Below are 17,229 nucleotides of genomic sequence, written 5' to 3'. Positions count from 1 at the left end.
TGGCAGATAAAGGTCACATTCACACTGAGTTGGCTTCAAAGACTGGATGGGGCTCTTTGGAATAGGGTTGCCGGATAAAACATAGGAGGCCCAGTTAAATGGGAATCTCCTACAAAAACCACATTTTTAAAAAGTGTAAGTATATCCTGGGACACTTGGGTGGCTCACTTAGGTAAGTGTGACTTTTGATTTCAGCTAAGATCTTGATCTCAGGGTCATGAGTTCAAGTCCCACATCAAGCTTCATGCTGGGTGTGGAACCTACAGAAAGAAAGAAAGAAAGAAAGAAAGAAAGAAAGAAAGAAAGAAAGAAAGAAAGAAAGATCCCACAACCCATTTGGTATACACTTATACTAAAAAAGTGTTCATTGTGTATTGGAAATTCAAAAAAACTTTTTAAAGATTTAATTTATTTATTCATGAGAGACACACAGAGAGAGAGGCAGAGACACAGGCAGAGGGAGAAGCAGGCTCCATGCAGGGAGCCCGAAGTGGGACTCAATCCCCATCTCCAGGATCACATCCTGGGCTGAAGGTGGCAGTAAACCTCTGAGCCACCTGGGCTGCCCCTGGAAATTCAAATTTAACTGACCTTTGGCATTTTAAATTTTAATTTTTATTTTAATTTGTTCAATCTGGTAACCTTGGGGGCTGCATGTAAATATATACAGTAGCAACCAGGGGTTGACAGATGTGTTTAAAGCACCCGAGCACTTGTCAAAGAACGACCTCCCTGGTAATTCAGGGCTTCTGTACAGAGTTCATTCACATAAAAGACTTGGCTTCATTTGCACTAGAAAACAAAGACCTTGAAATGGCTGCTCTGAGCAGCAATCTCCATTTTAAAAGCTTCCTAGGAAGCCTAAATCAGCAATAGCCTTTGGAAATTCCTTTGACTTTTTGCTGCTGAAGGAGTTTGACCAGTCATTCTCCTCTGAGGAGTCATTTCCAAGGACAGCACCATAAAGAAGTTTTGGGGATGGAGACGCCCATCTAAGCTTGCTTGCTTAGTCCTCACAATAAGACTGAAAACCAGAGGATAACTCATGTGTCCGATATCAGGGGACTAGTTAAGTGAGTTGGTAGCCTAATCACTAGGCAGGATGGTAGGTCATTAAAACTAATTATTATTAAGGCTGTTCCAACAAAGGGGATTCTTTTTTTTTTTTTTTTTTTTTAAGATTTATTTATTTATTTGAGAGAGAGAGGGAGAGAGAGAGAACATGACCAGGGAGAGGGGCAAGAGAAACTCAAGCAGATTCCACACTGAGCACAGAGCCCAAAGCAGGGCTCGATCTCATGACCCTGAGATCACAACCTGAGCTAAAGCCAAGAGTCTGAGGCTTAAGAGACTGTACTACCCAGGCACCCCCCAACAAAAACTATGTTTATGAGTGGGGAGAATGTGGGATACACCATTAAAATAAAACTTGTTCCCTGTTTCTAGAGAAGATGCTGGAAGGGAAATCATGCTGTGACCATTGGTTTTTGCTTCCCCAGACTCTTTTTTCCCAACAATCGTTTACTGAGTATGTATTAATTTCATCATTAACAGGGCACCTGGTGGCTCAGTCATTTGTGTGTCTACCTTCAGCACAGGTCATCATCCCACATCAGGCTCCCTGCTCAGGGGGAAGTCTGCACCTCCCTCTCCCTCTCCCTCTGTCCCTCTCCTCCCCACTTGTGCTCTCTCTCACACACGTGCTCTCTCAAATATATAAATAGAACCCTTTAAAATGTTTCATCATTAACAAAACCAGACTGGAAATTCTTTCGAGTCCTTCCTTTCTTCCCAGGTAGCCATGTGGAATCCACAATCTACCTAAGGTCATCCCACAGAGGCCTACACTGTCTTTCTCTTACCTACCCTCCCTCTGTTCCGCTAAACTCAAAATAATATTTCATAAATGCCTCTTAGGTACCAGGCCCAGGCCTGCAACAGAGCAGTTGGAATGCAGAGTTGAGAAACCCACAAAGCCTGCCCTGGAGGGTGTTACAGCCCAGCACTTTTATGTAGCCCCTGCTATTTAGCCACGCTACACTCACCTCCTCAGGATGCTTTCCAGGATACCCTCTCCTGGCGTTCCCATAAAGCTCCCCACTGAACTTAATCACACTTAACTGATTTTCCTGTTAGATCATGAGCTTGTTGAGGCCAAAAGCTGTGTCTCTGTGCTCTGACTCCTCAGAGAGTGTAATTGGTCACAACAGATGTTTGTTTGCTAACTGAATGCTTCCTTCCAATATCTTACAAACTCATGGAATTAGTGGAGGGTGCCTCACCCTCTTTGGTTTGTCCTTTTACTTTCCTTAGCCCCTTGCTTTCTTCAGGCCTGGCCTAGCCCAGCCTCCAGAGGACTAACAGCTGCCACATAGAGAAAGATGAGAAAGGTGAGCTTTCCTTTCCCTAGTAGTGTTTCCATGGCCTCACCCATCCCTGTGTTCACATTCATTCAGGGACTTGAATTGATCCCCCAGAAATCTTGGACAAGTAACTACCTGATTTATTGTTAAATGACCATGTAAAAAGCAACTTTATACATGTTCCCACTTAGTATAGTATGAGAGTAAAAACAGTAGTCATTTAGGTGTAAAAAAAAGTGCAGAATTTACAAAGAGCGTGACCATTTATAGCAGGGGTCAGTAGACCTTTTCTGGCAAGGGCCAGATGTAAACATTTTAAGCACTGCAAGCTGTCCAGTGCCCATGGCAATGACTCAGCTCTGTAATTACAGCAGGAGCCGCGGCCCTAGACAAGACAGAAGAGAATGGACAGCTCCGTGCCAATAAAACTTGATTTATGGATGCTGAAATTCAAATGCTGTATAGTTTTCATATGTCATGAATTCTTACTCTTTAGACTTTCCCCCCAACCATTTACAAATGGGAGAACCAGGGGTACCTGGGAGGCTCAGTGGGCTAAACATCCAACTCTTGATCATGATCTCAGGGTTGTGAGATCAAACCCCACATCCAGCTCTGTGCTGAGTGTGGCATCTGCTTGGGATGCTGTCTCCCTCTTTCTCTGCCCCCCCCCCCCCCCCGCTCTTGCATTCTCTCTCTGTCTCTCAAATAAATAAAATCTTCAAAAAAAAAGAAGAAAGAAAGAAAGAAAAGAAAAGAAAAGAAAGAAAAGAAAAGAAAAGAAAGAAAAGAAAAGAAAAGAAAAGAAAGAAAAGAAAAGAAAAGAAAAGAAAAGAGAAGAAAAGAAAAGAAAAGAAAAGAAAAGAAAAGAAAAGAAAAGAAAAGAAAAGAAAAGAAAAGAAAAGAAAAGAAAAGAAAAATGGGAGAATCATTCTTAGCTGTTGGGCTGTACAAGAACCAGTGGTTGGTAGGATTTGGCCAGGCTGTAGTTTGCTGGTCCCCAGTGTATAGCATGGACTCAGGAGTCAGCTCCAGCCTCACCAGCCTCTTACTCTGAACTTGACCTGTAGCCTCTCAGCCCCTCAGTGTCCTCAGGTGTCAAATGGGAGCATTTAGCTGTGGCCTGGTAACATCCTAGAAAATGATCCTTTTTTTTTTTTAAGAGTTTATATATTTATTTGAGAGAGAAAGTAGGAGTAGGGGGAGGGGCAGAAGGAGAAGCAGTCTCCTGCCGAGCAGGGAGCCCGACATGGGGCTCCATCCCAGGACCCTGGGATCATGACCTCAGCCAGAGGTAGATGCTGACTGAGCCATCCAGGTGCCCCCAAAATGATCCTCATGAGGACTAAATGTAATGTTGCACTTACGGGGTCAGAACCTTATAAATGTGTGCATGGTGGCTTCTTTTCTTTTTTTAAAATTTTTTTCTTCCAATATTTGTCTATTTAAAATTAGGAAAAAAGTTTGTATTTTTTAAATTTTAATTCCAGTATAGTTAACATACAGTGTTAATGTTTATTATTTTAAAAAGATTCTATTTATTTATTCATGAAAGACAGAGGAAGAGAAAGGCAGAGATACAGGCAGAGGGAGAAGCAGGCTCCATGCAGGGAACCCAATGTGGGACTCGATCCCAGGACTCCAGGATCACACCCTAAGCCGAAGGGAGGTGCTAAATCGCTGAGCCATCCAGGTGTCACTGTTAATATGTTTAATATCAGGTGCATGACATACTGATTGAACAATTCTCTACATTACTCAGTGTGTGTCATGATAAGTGCATTTATTTTTTTTAACGGTAAAGAATACTGGGTACCTGATTATAAACAATGATAATGATTTTATGATTCATTTCTCACTATGTGCTGAGTTTAGTTCAATAGTTCTCAATCCCTATGTGCATCCAAGTATCTGTGGGCAGACTGTTTCATTTCTTGCATTTCTTTATGTTGATCTTAGGAACAGATGATCTTAAGAATTGTACTTTCATTTCATTGTCATCACTGGTGCATGCAAGTTGCTGCTCTTGTTTATTTTCTGAGTCTGACTCTCCCTCCACGTAGAAATTCTGATCCATTGGTCTGGGGTGGGGTACAGAAAGAGGTATTTGTTTTTAAAAGCTCTTCAGTGATTCTAATGTGCAGCCAGGGAATCACTGCATTTGTGTCTTATTATAGTTGCTAGTATTTTGCCGGTCAAAGTCACCTGTGGACCAGCAACAGCACTTGCTAGACATTCTGGATCCCAGCCTGCATCCCCAGGCCCAGTGAATCAAAACATGTACTTCAATAAGACTCCAAGTGATCCTTGTGCTCATTCAAGTGGAAGAAGCACACGCTCTTGTGTCACGTGCGGGTAATGCTTCCCTTTCTGCAACTGATGTGTGCTTGAAAGTGGCGTTTGAGAAACAGCACAGTAGATGGAGTCATATTTTAGACACAAGTGGAGCGGTTGCTGGGAAAGCATCAACCATTGAGGTACATGTGCTGTGAACTTGTCTGTCTTTTCTTTTCTTTTCTCTTCTCTTCTTTTCTTTTTCTTTCTTTCTTTCTTTCTTTCTTTCTTTCTTTCTTTCTTTCTTTCTTTCTTTCTTTCTTTCTTTTCTTCCTTTCTTCCTTTCTTCCTTTCCTTCTTTTTTTCTGTTTTAATTTAGATTTCTGGTAAAGCAAGGTCCCTCTGCAGTTCCCTGTCTGGCAGAGCCCAGAGGGCGGGACCGTGCCAGGAAAAGCAATTTAGGACTCGAGAGGCCACCAGGGGCCTCTTTCCCCATGACCCCAGAGAGTGGACGTCACTGGGGCTCATGGGGCTGCCAAGGGTGGGCTGTGGATGGCATTTCTTAATATAGTTAGTCAATAGCTATGTTTTCTAAGTGCCACAGAGGACTAAAGGAATGTCACTAAACGTCTGGCATGGAGGGAACTGATGGTTTTTCAGAGGGACATTTCCCAGGCCTTGGAAGGGGAGCAGATATCATGGAAGGGGGCATGATTTCATGGAGACAAATGCCCACACTGAGGCCTGGTCACTGCTTTCTTTTTTTCTTTCTTTCTTTTTCTTTTTCATTTCATTTCTTTTCTTTCTTTCTTTCTTTTTTTTTTTTTTGCTACTTTGGCTTTGAATCTTATGTTGTAAGTAGAGAACTAGCACGGCCCAGGGAGGCCCTGGCCTGGCAATCCTTGGAGCTCAGCTCTGCTTGGCTTGCAGGCAGAGCTGGCTACTGCTCCCTCTGCCTCGGTTTATGAGCCTGGATAAAGGGTGTGTGGCTGCAGCTAGCTGCATTTCAAAATTGGATTTCACTGGTTTGCTTCTGTGAGTATTTCCTTCCTTCTTTCCTGTGGAGATCTTGAAGTTCCTGCCCTCCACCCCTCTTTGCCACTTCCCACAGTAGCAGAAAAGAGCAGGAAAAACCCAGCATGGGGTTCAGGCCCCACTGGGCCTCACCTTATCTAGTTTTTTCTCTTTTTAAAAATATCTTATTTATTTATTTTTTCATGAGAGACACACAGAGAGAGGCAGAGACACAGGCAGAGGGAGAAGCAGACTTCCTGCGGGGAGCCTCATGTGGGGACTCGATCCCAGGACCCCAGGACCATGCCCTGAGCCAAAGGCAGATGCTCAGCCGTTGAGCTACCCAGGTGTCCCTTCATTTAGTTTTTAATTTTTTTAAACTTTTTTTTTTTTTAATATTTTTTATTTATTTATGGTAGTCACAGAGAGAGAGAGAGAGAGGGGCAGAGACACAGGCAGAGGGAGAAGCAGGCTCCATGCACCAGGAGCCTGACGTGGGATTCGATCCCGGGTCTCCAGGATCGCACCCTGGGCCAAAGGCAGGCGCTAAACCGCTGCGCCACCCAGGGATCCCATAGTTTTTAATTTTTTAAAAAGTAGGCTCCCACCTAGTGTGGAGCACAATGCAGGGCTTGAACTCATGACCTTGAAATCAAGACGTGAGCTGAGATCAAGAGTCAGACACTTAATGGCCTGAGCCAGCCAGATGCCCCATATTTTTCATGTTTTAAAGTATGATAATGCTAATGTGGTTCTATTAGAAAATGTTATTCTAAAAAAGATGGGTACTGGAAGATAATTCTGATTCATTTTCAGCTTGGTGAAGGTCAAGCCAACCTACAGAAGTGCCTTTCAATAGGGAACGGACAGTTACTGGGAATCTGCCATGTGCCAACACTATGTATTTTCTCATTTCATAATAGTCATGTGATTTTCCTTTCTGTAACTATTTTTAATTGAAAAAGTAATACATGTTTGCTGAAAAATACTTTGATTGCCAAACAAATATGCAGTGTAATATGAGATCTCTATCACTGCAAGGACCTCATTCTCCCAGTTCCTCTCCCCAAAGGCAGCCACTGTTAATGGTTTCTTGTGTACCTTTACAAAAACAAGACATTTTCTGTCTATATACGCATACATAAGCCATGTGGTTCCCTACTTTTTTACTAGGTGGCAGCCTACTGTCTATACTGAATTGCACTTGCTTTGTTTTGTTTTTGGCTTAATGTATCTGAGAGACTCTTCCATATTCCATCTTATGAAGGCCACCAATGATTTCCCATTGTCAGGTCCAAGGCCATCTGTCCGTCTTTCTGTTGTGCCACTTGCTGATTGCTCCTTCCTCCTGGAGCACTTCCCTCATGTGGCTCCCAGGGCTGAGACTCTCCTGGTTTTCCTCCTGTCTCTTCAGCATTTTCCTGGTGCCTCTGCTCCCCCCAGACCTCTGAACACTGTCATACCCCTGAAGTCCATCCTTGAACTTTACCTACGCCTACATCCTTGGTGACCTCACCCAGGCTCATGGCTTGCAGTACCAGCTCAGTGCTGACCACTCCTGATTTTATATCTGTAGCTTGAGTCATGCTCCTGAATCTTATCAAATGGCCTACTTGACATCTCTCAGATGTCAGACAAATGTTTCAAACCTAAACTGTTCAAATAGGACTTCCAGTGTAATTCCCAACCCCTCACCTCCTGCTGTCTTCCCCGTTTCAGTTGTTGGAAGTTTCATTTTTACAGCTTCCCAAGCCAGAAACCTCAGACATCCATGATTTCTGTCTTGCTGTCCATATCCCACTTACCGGCAAATCCCACCGACCTTCCTTCAAGCAATATCTGGAAAGTGACTGCTTCTTACTGCCTCCCGCGCTATGCCTAGGTCTGAGCTACCATCATTACCTGCCCAGATTATTGCAAATGAATCCTAACTGGTCTCTCTGGGCCATCCTTACTGCTCCACTCAGTCTCTCCTGCACATGGCCACAGCACCCTGGGGAAACCAGACAAGGTGCTCCTTCAAAGAATCTGTCTTACATACATACATATGTATGTATACATATGTATACATATAGTTATGTATGTATGTATATGTATGTATGAGAGACATACAGAGAGAAGCAGAGACATAGGCAGAGGGAGAAGCAGGCTCCATGTGGGGAGCCCAATTCGGGACTCGATCCCAGGACCCCAGGATCATGCCCTGAGCCAAAGGCAGATGCTCAACCACTGAGCCACCTAGGTGCCCCAAGGAATCCTATCTTATTTGGAGTACAAGGCCCTTCTCACAGTGGCCCATGAGCCATACGTGAACTGGCTCTTCTTTCTCTGGGTTTTCCTCTTAACTCCCCCTCTGACATTTGGCTCCAGCCAGACTGGCCCCCCAACTGTCCCTTGTCAATACCCAGGCCCAAGCCTATTTTAGGGCATTTGCTGTTCCTGTACCTGAGAGCTCTTACCCCAGATATCTGCATGCCTTTTTGCTCACCTTTGTCACTTTTTGCTCAAATGTTGCCTTCCAGTGGGATTTACCCCGACCACTCAATTAAGATCACAATCCACCATTTCCTGTCTCCTTCAGTATGCCTAATTGCTTGTTTGTGGCATGTATCCCTTGTGTAATACATTACACAACTTATTTACTTATTTTGCATGTCCTTTGTCCATTCCAGGAGAATATAGTTTCCACAAGAATAGAGATTTTTGCAGTTTTCATCACGGTGGCATCCCTAGTGTCTAGAAGAGTGCCCCACAAATAGTAGGTGCTTAATAAATGTTTAGTGAATGAATGGACGAACTAATATTCTATTGGTTGATAATGACAATTTTAATTAGGTAGGCTCCACACTCAGGGTGGGGCTTGAACTCAATGACCCTGAGATCAAGAGTTGTATACTCTACCAACTGAGCCAGCTGGGTGCCCCTCTATTTAATTATTTTAATGTCCGCAGAGATCCATCACATGGATGATGTAGTAACGGCAGCACAGTGGTGGCTAGCACTCATAAGGCATGCCTGATACAGCCCTTCATGGATTTAGCTCCTTTACAAATTTATAGTCCTTTACACATTTACACCCCTTTAAGCCTCTAACAATCTTATGAACTAGTGTTGATAGTCATTCCCATTTATTTTATTTTTAAAGATTTTATTTATTTATTTGACAGCTAGAGAGAGCACACGTGATTGAGAGCAGCAGTGGGGTGGGGAAGAGTAGAGGGAGACAGAATCTTTTTTTTTTTTTTTTTTTTTTTAGGGAGACAGAATCTTAAGAAGACTCCCCGCTGAGCATGGAGCCTGATGGGGGGTTTGATCTCACAACTCTGCAATCATGACCCAAGCCAAAACTAAGAGTCAATGCTTAACTGACTGAGCCACCCAGGAGCCCCTTTTTTATTTTATTTTATTTTATTTTATTTTATTTTATTTTATTTTATTTTATTTTATTTTATTTTATTATTTATTTCAAGATTTTACTTATTTATTTATTCATGAGAGACACAGAGAGAGAGGCAGAGAGAAAAGCAGGCTCCTCACAGGGAGCCCGATATGGGACTTGATGCCGAACCCCGAGATCACACCCTGAGCTGAAGGCAGACACTCAACTGCTGAGCCACCCAGGGGTCCCTTATTTTATTTTTTAAAGATATATTTATTTACTTGAGAGGGAGAAAGAGAGAGAGAGAGAGAGAGAGAGGGAGGGAGAGGGAGAGAGAGAGCAAGAGTAGGAGCAGTGGGGTTGCAGAGGAGAGAGAGAATCTCAAGCTGAGTTGGTGCTGAGCATGGAGACTGACATGGGACTTGACCTCTTGACCCTGAGATTATGACCTGAGCTGAAACCCAGAGTTAACGCTTAACCAGCTGAGCCACTCCAGGCGCCCCTTATTTTATTTCTAAATTATTTATTTTTTGTTTCCCATTTAATAGATTATAGAGCTGAGGCTCACACAGATTTATTAATTTGCCCACAGTCACACAGATAATAAATGGTTATGCCAGGCTGGCTGCATCTTCAACTAGCGCATTTAATTACTTGTGCCAAACTTTCCTCACCAGTCTCCTACTAATAGACACCATCTTTTGGTTCTCAGACGAGGTAAACAAGGCTCAGAGAGGTTAAGAAGATTGCTCAATGTCATCAGCCATATCCTAGATCTGAAGCTTCAATCACTCCATTGTCTCACTTCCCAAAGCCTGCCTCTCCCCCAGAAGGACTGGGGTTAGGAGGGCTTCCCAGGTGGCCAACTTCTACCCCACATGAGTGCCTGTCCTCCCCAAGGCCCTCCCTCAACTATAGCTCCTCTTCCAGGCTGGAATAATCCTTTCCCAGATGGCCACAGGCCCTGGACACACAATAGCCCATTTAATCCCTTAATGGTCCATCTGCCTCCCAGAGGGAATGTGGATGTCTCCATATTCCTGCTCTGGAGTTTTTCCACTTTTGCCTCCTACCTCAAGAGAGGTAATGGACTGCCTGGGAGGACTAACCTGACATTTATCCAATCGCTTTTCTTTTTTCTTTCTTTCTTTTTTTTTCTTTTGGATTATTATTTATCTGAGAGAGAGCAAGCACCGCCTCCCCTCCCCGCATGGGGGAAGGGGCAGAGGGAGAAGTAGACTCCTCACTGAGCAGGGAGACAGGGCTCAATCCAATCTCAGGACTCTGGGATCATGACCTGAGCTGAAGTCAGCCACTTAATCAACTGAGCCACCCAGGCATGTCTATCTGATCACTTTTATAAGTACTTCGTGCAGGGCACTGTTAGAAGCATCAGAGAACCCAGACTTTCAGCCAGTAATTATAAACTATTGTGTTATCAGACACATTCAATGGCAAGAGAAAAACAAACACAGTGCTTGCACACAAGGGGCTCACAGTTAGTGGTGGACAAACATTAGTCAAGTACTCAGCCCAAGTAAGAGTTCAAGTATGATTATCATCCTGATCATTGAAAGTGTAGGGAACTAGACGGTTGGGATGCCAGAAAGGGACCCCTGGGCTGGGAGCTGGTGGATGAGCTAATAAGCAAAAAGAGAGAAGAGCATACCAGAAAAATGGACTGGATGTCTAAGGGTCCTAGGGACAGAAGGGATCACAGAGGCTAGAATAGTGGGGGCAGGGTGGGGGAAACTTGGTGGGAGATGAGGCTGGGAGGCGGTGGTCTTGTCAAGGAGTTTTGGTTTGGGGGCATCTGGGTGGCTCAGTTGGTTGAGCATCTGTCTTTGGCTCAGGTAATGATCTCAGGGTTCTGGTATTGAGTCTCACATCGAGCTCCTTACTTGGAGGGGAGTTTGCTTCTCCCTCTCCCTCTACTTCTGTCCCAGCTCCTGCTCTCTCTTGCTGTCTCTCCCTGTTTCTCAAATAAATAAATAAAATCTTAAAAAAAAAAAAAAAGGAATTTTGGCTTTATTCCAAATATAGTGGATTTGCTTTCTGAATATTGTTCTGGCTGAAGAGTGGAGAACAGACTAGCTGGGACTACAGGGGACAGACAAGGAGGGAAGGGTTGATGGAAGTGGTGGAGGAAGTAATAAATTGAGAAATACTTGCCCCAAGGTCATGTCCCTCCCTAGGGTCAGCTCCCATCCAAAGACTGATTGATTGCTTAGGCTGGAGTGGGGTAAGCAAAACGGTTCCCTCCTGTAGTCCAAGTGGGCAGCTGTGAAGGGTGGTTCTAGCCACAGAGCCTCCCCTCCATGGCAGGACTGAGATCTTGTAACACAGATAAAAAACCACTGAAGTTCCCATTCTCAATGGAGAGGAGGCTTGAGGCCAGCACCTGCCCAGGGGTCCCGAGAAATGCGTGTGGATCCCTGGTCTCACCAGTGCATAGGAAGGATCTGGCTATACCTTAGGCAGTGGTCCACTTCTCAGAACCTTCCCCCCCCACTCACTGCCCTCCTACCTCCAGAAGGACTGTGATGTGGGAGGCCCCTTGGCCCTGGGATGCAACCTTTTCTACTTGCTTGGTGACCTTGGGCAAATCCCCTTCCCTCTCTGGGCCCATTTCCTCATTGATAAGAAAGTAAGTTGGAATAATTAGTGACTCAATTTTTGGGGCAAATCTGGAGCCCCAGAGTTTGTGAAAAGCCATTATTATGTACATAATTTCTGGCAGCTGTAGGGGTTCCTGAAGCCCGGGGGTGGGGTGGGCTCTTAGCTGGGCCTCAAGTTAAGAGTCCTCAGATGAGCCAGTAGCAAGCCCCGTTTCTGAAGGTTCACTGAGGACCAGCCCATTACCCGGTTCTCATCCTCACTGCAATCTTTAAGGCAAGCACTACTTTCCCTACCTTGAAGCTTGGAAGCCTACAGTGACTTGTCCAAGCTGGGAGGAGCTGAACTAGAGAAGCCAAAGACTGTTCTTCCCACTACATGAGAGACATATCTACTTTTGCGGTCTCTCTGTCGCCCCACACCCCACAAAATCATACATTTTAGACCCTACAACCACTACTTTTTTGCAGTTTCAAGTGCTCTCAAGAGACAGGGCTTATCTCTCGAGGTTAAGATAGAGCTCTGGAGGTCCAGAGAGTCTAAGCAGACTGCAAGGTCACACAGCAAGAAATACTTCCCCTAAGTATTCTTTCTGGGTATTTCTCGGAGCAAGTACTCCGAGAGGTGGAAGGTGCGGGCAGTGGACATGTGTGATGGCTCCTGAAGCCTCAGGGCGGACAAGCCTCTCCTAGTTGCAACTTGGAGGACCACTGTGAGAAGAGTGGGGGACGTGTAGCTAGGGGAAGAAGGCAGGCCCCTGGGTCTGGGCCTTAGAGAATGAGCTCAAGTTTGGTCAAGGAGGTGTCATTCCTAACAACTTGGTTCTTTCCTCCTACTTCAGTTCCCTTCTTAGGCCTACCAAAGCCTCCCTCATCTTCCCAGGCCAGCTTCAAAGTCTCTCCGGAAACTTTGAGCCCCGCCCCTTCATTCATTTTTCCTGCCAGAGCCTAAGCCTGAGGAGAGAAGTCTTCTCCTCCCAAACCCGGAGCTCTCGAAGGCTGGATGCTCCTCTACTGCCCCACGGGCCAGGGCGCGGCAGGGCAGGGCAGGGCAGGGCAGGGCAGGGTTCAGTGAATCAAAGGCACTGAGGCTACCGCGGACTTGCAGTCCACAAGCAATGGGTCTCTGGAGAGGGCTCCACCCCTATTTTGGATGCCGCTAGGACCGCCCCGTCCCCACTCGCTGGAGGGGACCCAGAGAGGGAGTCAGTCCATCCTCAGTCTGAGCAGGCCCCGGGCGTCCAGGGCATCAGCCCCGGGAGCCCCCTCGGCCTGGCCCGGGTCGGCCTCCTCCAGGGGAGAGAGACGACCTCAGCCAACGTCCGCATCCGCCCCCCGCTGCAGTTCCCGGGAAGCCGCCGGGCGGGGGGCGCTGAGTACGGCTGGGGGCACAGGGATGCTTTAGACTGAAGACCCTCCCAAGGGCAGGCGGAGGACGCCCGCCGCAGGGCTCCTCTCGCCCCTTTAAAGGGCAACGGCCCCGCGGCCGTGGCCGCCTCCCCCCGCCCCGCGCCCCCGGCCGCGAAGCCCCCCGCCTGGGCCCGACGCCAGCACGCCGCAGAGAGCCAGGCCGGGAGGGCGCGGCGCCTTTAAGAGGCGGGGGCGGGGCGGGGCGGGGGCGGAGGCGGAGGGCGGCGCTGCCCCCTGGCGGCCGGCGCCGCGGCCCTTCCTCCGCCCCGGCGGGGTCCAGCGGGCCGGCCGGCCGGGTCAGCGCGGCGGCGGCGGGGCGGGGCCGGGGGCGGCCGGGGCTCCGGCTGCGCGCGGGGACGAGGGCGAGGAGGCGGCGGCGGCGGGTGAGGACGGCGGCCCGGGCGGCGGGGGCGGGGGCGGGGGCGGGGGTGCGCGGGCGGCCGCGTGCGCCCCGCCGGGGTCCGAGCGCGCGGGGAAGGGGCTGGGGTGCGGGCCGCGGGCGCGGACCGAGGGCGGGGAGGAGGGGCCTGGAGGGGCGCGGGGCCGGGCCTGCGCCGGCGCCGCGGGGGGCGGGGGCGGGGGGCGTGCGGCGCGGCCCGCGGGCTCCGGGCTCCCGGGCTTCGGGCTCCTTCGGGCTCCTTCGGGCTCCGGCGGTCGGGCGCGCAGGCGAGCCCCGCGGGCGGCGGGCGGCGGGCGGCGGGCGGCGGGGGCGTGGGCGGCGGCGGCGGCAGCCAGTGGCCCGCCGCGCTGAGCGCCGCTCCCTCCGCCCCGCCCCGCCGGCCCGGCCCCGCCCCGCCCCGCCCCGCCCCGCCCCGCCCCGCCCCGCCCCGCCCCTCCCGGCAGGACTGCGCGCCCCGAGCCCCGTTCCGCGTCCCCGCCGCCGGAGGAGGTGCCCGCACGCTCGCGGCGCACGCCGGGGCCGCCACGCTCGGCCTGTGGGCGATTTCCTCCGGACCCGAGCTCCCCGCCCGAGGAAGAAGATGCAGACGTTTCTGAAGGGGAAGAGAGTTGGCTACTGGCTGAGCGAGAAGAAAATCAAGAAGCTGAATTTCCAGGCCTTCGCCGAGCTGTGCAGGTCAGGAGGACGGGGCCCGGCCCCGGGGAGCGCCGGCACGAGCCCCGCTCGGCCGTGGCGGCTGCCGGGGAGGCCGGGGGCCCGCGAGGCGCGGTGCGCGGGGACGGGGAGGCCGAGCGGCCAGGTGGCTGCGGCGGCCCGGACGGGCGGTTGGCGGGACCCGGCGCTCAGGTGCGCCGCGACCCCGGGTGGGAAGCCCCCGTGCCCGAGCGCGCTGGGGACGCCGCTGAAGGTGGAGGAGGGACCGGGGGGTCCGGGAGCCCACGCTGTCTGCGTGTGGCTGGCGGCTACTTTTGGACTGAAGGGTTTTTCTTCCTCCCTTCCCTTCCCTTCCCTTCCCTTCCCTTCCCTTCCCTTCCCGGGGAGAAGGGCACCGCCGTTTGTAGGTTTGCGGACACCTACTGTGCGCCCCGCGTGTGCAGCCCTTGGAGCTGTCACTGCATGTCGCTGGGTTAAGCCTGTGTGCGGCGAGTAGCAACACTTGGCATGTATGTGCGGATTTGCTGTCTCATTAGAGCCTCGCACCAGCCCCGAGAATTGACCGGGGTACCGGGGTGGTGATTCTGGGCCACATGTCTGAGAAGGGGGAGCGATCTGCAGAGAGGTGGGGTCCTCCCGCATGGGGTCCCATGGCCATGGCCAGGGAGTGGCTGGTGCAGAGGAGGTAAATGCATGTGGTGTAGAATGCATGGCCTTCTTCTGCCTGACCCCCCCCCCGCCCCCCCCGCTGGTGCTCAGTGGTGGAGATTCGTGGTGTTTTAACACGGTCACATTCCTAGTCTATTACGGCAGCCTCTAGTCTTGGGTCAGGTAATTCCTCACCTTGGCCGTACAACAGTAGCTTTGCCTCTGGGAAGCTGTTAGTTAAAGCCTGTTCTTACCCAAAGCCTAAGAGAATCTGGTTCCCCTAGCCTTTTGCAAAGTCTAGGTGGAATCCTTTTGTTATGCAGCATCTCCACTTGGTAGATTTGATTCTTGAAAATGTGTTCTACTTGCACTTTTGTCCCTGTTGGGTCCCCAAACATGTTGCAGAATTGAACAATTGGGTTTCCTTATCTCCTGGTGCACCGGAGCCACTGCGGGTCTGAGCTGGCCTTCACCTGCCAGCCTGTGGCACCTTAGTGCCCCTCCTGCCTGTCCCGAAGGCCTGTTGCTCCTTTGCCCTGGGCAAACCCTCAGGGCACTGTTCTCTGCACCCGGAGGGGCGCACCTTGTATGAAACAGCTCCTGGCTCTGCATCCCTTGGCCTGGGGATGGAGTTGGCTGCCATTTCTCAGGCTGGCTTCCTTAGGAGAAAGCAAGCTTTTCATTTCATGGTCGGTAGGGCATGCCAACCAGCCTGGGAATTCACAAGGAAATCAGGAGGAATTTGCAGCTAGAACTCTGGAAGTGGGTCTGAGGACCTTGGAACGTTAGAAAAGGACCCTTGAATGTTGCACCACAACCGCACACACACAGTTATGGAAAAAGTGCCTTAGACACCGAAGAAATGTGGAGAAGTCCCTTTGGCATATCTTTGAAACCCTGTTCTGCTGTTAGGCCCTGGAGCTCCTCCTGCAGTCATCTGAGTCTTGGGAAATCCCAGTTAATACCTTGCACCCTTTTCTACTGAGAGCTGTCTGTATTTGTGTCATCCTGTGTCTGCAGCTAAAGCATGAGGCTTGTCATCTGGCTGGTATGTTTTGCTTGCTAATTAGGAGCCTCTCGCAAAACAGTTCCCCCCCAGACTTGGGGCTGGGTCCTGCTGCTGGACTTGCAGATTGCCTTTCCCTCCTCATAGACTCCCCCTGCCTTTAAGTGGGGCTGGAGGGGCGTTCAGGGCAAACTCTGATATCAACCATTCCGGGGGGGAAGTCCAGCATGGGGGTTTAATTTCTCCAAAAACGTTTTTTGCCCTCAGAGTCTGGATGACTACTTCTGGCCAGAATATTGGCTTCGAAGAGAAGGCAGAAAGGATCTTGGGCTATTCTGGAACCTCAGGAAGCCCCACTTGTGTTTTCACTAGGGAAGATCTAGATATTTTGCCACTGAAGCTTAAGAAGGAAAAGAAAACACCAAGAAAGAGTTTTTCTTTTTTATTACTTTCAGGGCAGCGCCCCCTAGTGGCCACGTTTCTAGACTGGGTGCGGAAAGCTGCCCTTCTTGACAGGGTGGCTGGAGCCCTTGGCTGCTGTTCTGTTTGGTATGAATGTTGGTGTCATTTCTAGTGGCCCCAGAGGTGACACTGTCCTGTTGTCGACATTCACCGTCTAGGGGTGCGAGGCTCTGGTTTTGATGGATGATGAATTGTCAGTGACTTTCTCTGATGAGAAAACCCAGAAATGTTTGAAAATGATTTGAAGCTCTGCTCTGAATGTTTGGGGCAGTGTCAGCGGAGGATGACTTGGATAGACCAGATGAGCTGTTTAGCTGAATGTCAGGCCTTGTAACACTCTTAGAGCAGGAAGGGAGATCATGTCATCCAGGTCCCTTTGTTGTACAGATGGGGAGACAGGCATGAGAGGGGCAGGTGCCATACTTCTGTTCCTTTTGTTGAACTCCTAGATCAGGCCCAACTGGGAGACCCGGAGACCCCCACGGAAAGCACTTTCTACTTGAGCACTTCCAACACTGAGGCAGACCCCCTCTTACCTTCCCAGGGGTACAGATGCTGTCCTGTAGTCCGGGAGACACTTTTCCTTGCAAAGCAGAGTCCAGCACAGAGTCCAGCCTTGTTCTGTGTGCGTGCGCGTGGGGGGAGGGGGGGCAATCGCACGTCGGTGGCGGTGGTAGGGGGTTTGTACCCGAGCTTGCAGGGATGTGTTAGGTAGGCAGAAGGGCCCGGCCTTCCCACCCCTGGGGCACCTTAAGAGTGACGGCTACCTCGTCGACAGATGGGCCTTTGACTCAGCTTGTTTTTAGTGGTACTGTTCCCGTCACTCTCCTTCGCTTCTTCCCCCCCTTGGGGACAGGGACACGGATGAGGCTCTGATTATGTTCTCTTTTTCTCTGCCATCCTCCCTGCCCTTCTGCTAGTCCTGGAGCAGGTTCCCTCACGCCCTCTCCCTGGGCCTTTATCAAGAGGCCCAGAAGGGACTTCCAAGGGGAAGTAAAGAAAGA

At 49.7% G+C, this 17,229-nt stretch overlaps 1 protein-coding gene across 6 annotated transcripts in view; it reads left to right on the top strand.

Moving 5' to 3' along the window:
• Window positions 1–13,898: 13,898 nt before the first annotated feature.
• Window positions 13,899–17,229, top strand: part of ITPK1 (inositol-tetrakisphosphate 1-kinase) — a 180,075-nt gene continuing 176,744 nt past the window's right edge. For 5 of the 6 annotated variants that reach the window (XR_012036284.1, XR_012036283.1, XM_072837839.1 and 2 more), the window contains exon 1: window positions 13,899–14,130. Coding sequence is in view for 3 of the 6 variants with exons in the window: in XM_072837839.1 (XP_072693940.1) it covers window positions 14,036–14,130 (95 nt within the window). In the remaining 3 variants the exon portion in view is untranslated. The remainder of the gene's footprint in view (window positions 14,131–17,229) is intronic. The other variant, XM_072837840.1, reaches the window with a different exon arrangement.

Source organism: Canis lupus, chromosome 9 (genome assembly GCF_048164855.1).
Source record: "Canis lupus baileyi chromosome 9, mCanLup2.hap1, whole genome shotgun sequence".
NCBI lineage: Eukaryota > Metazoa > Chordata > Mammalia > Carnivora > Canidae > Canis > Canis lupus.
The sequence above is the reverse complement of the archived record's forward strand: the minus strand, read 5'-3'. Positions and strand labels throughout refer to the sequence as shown.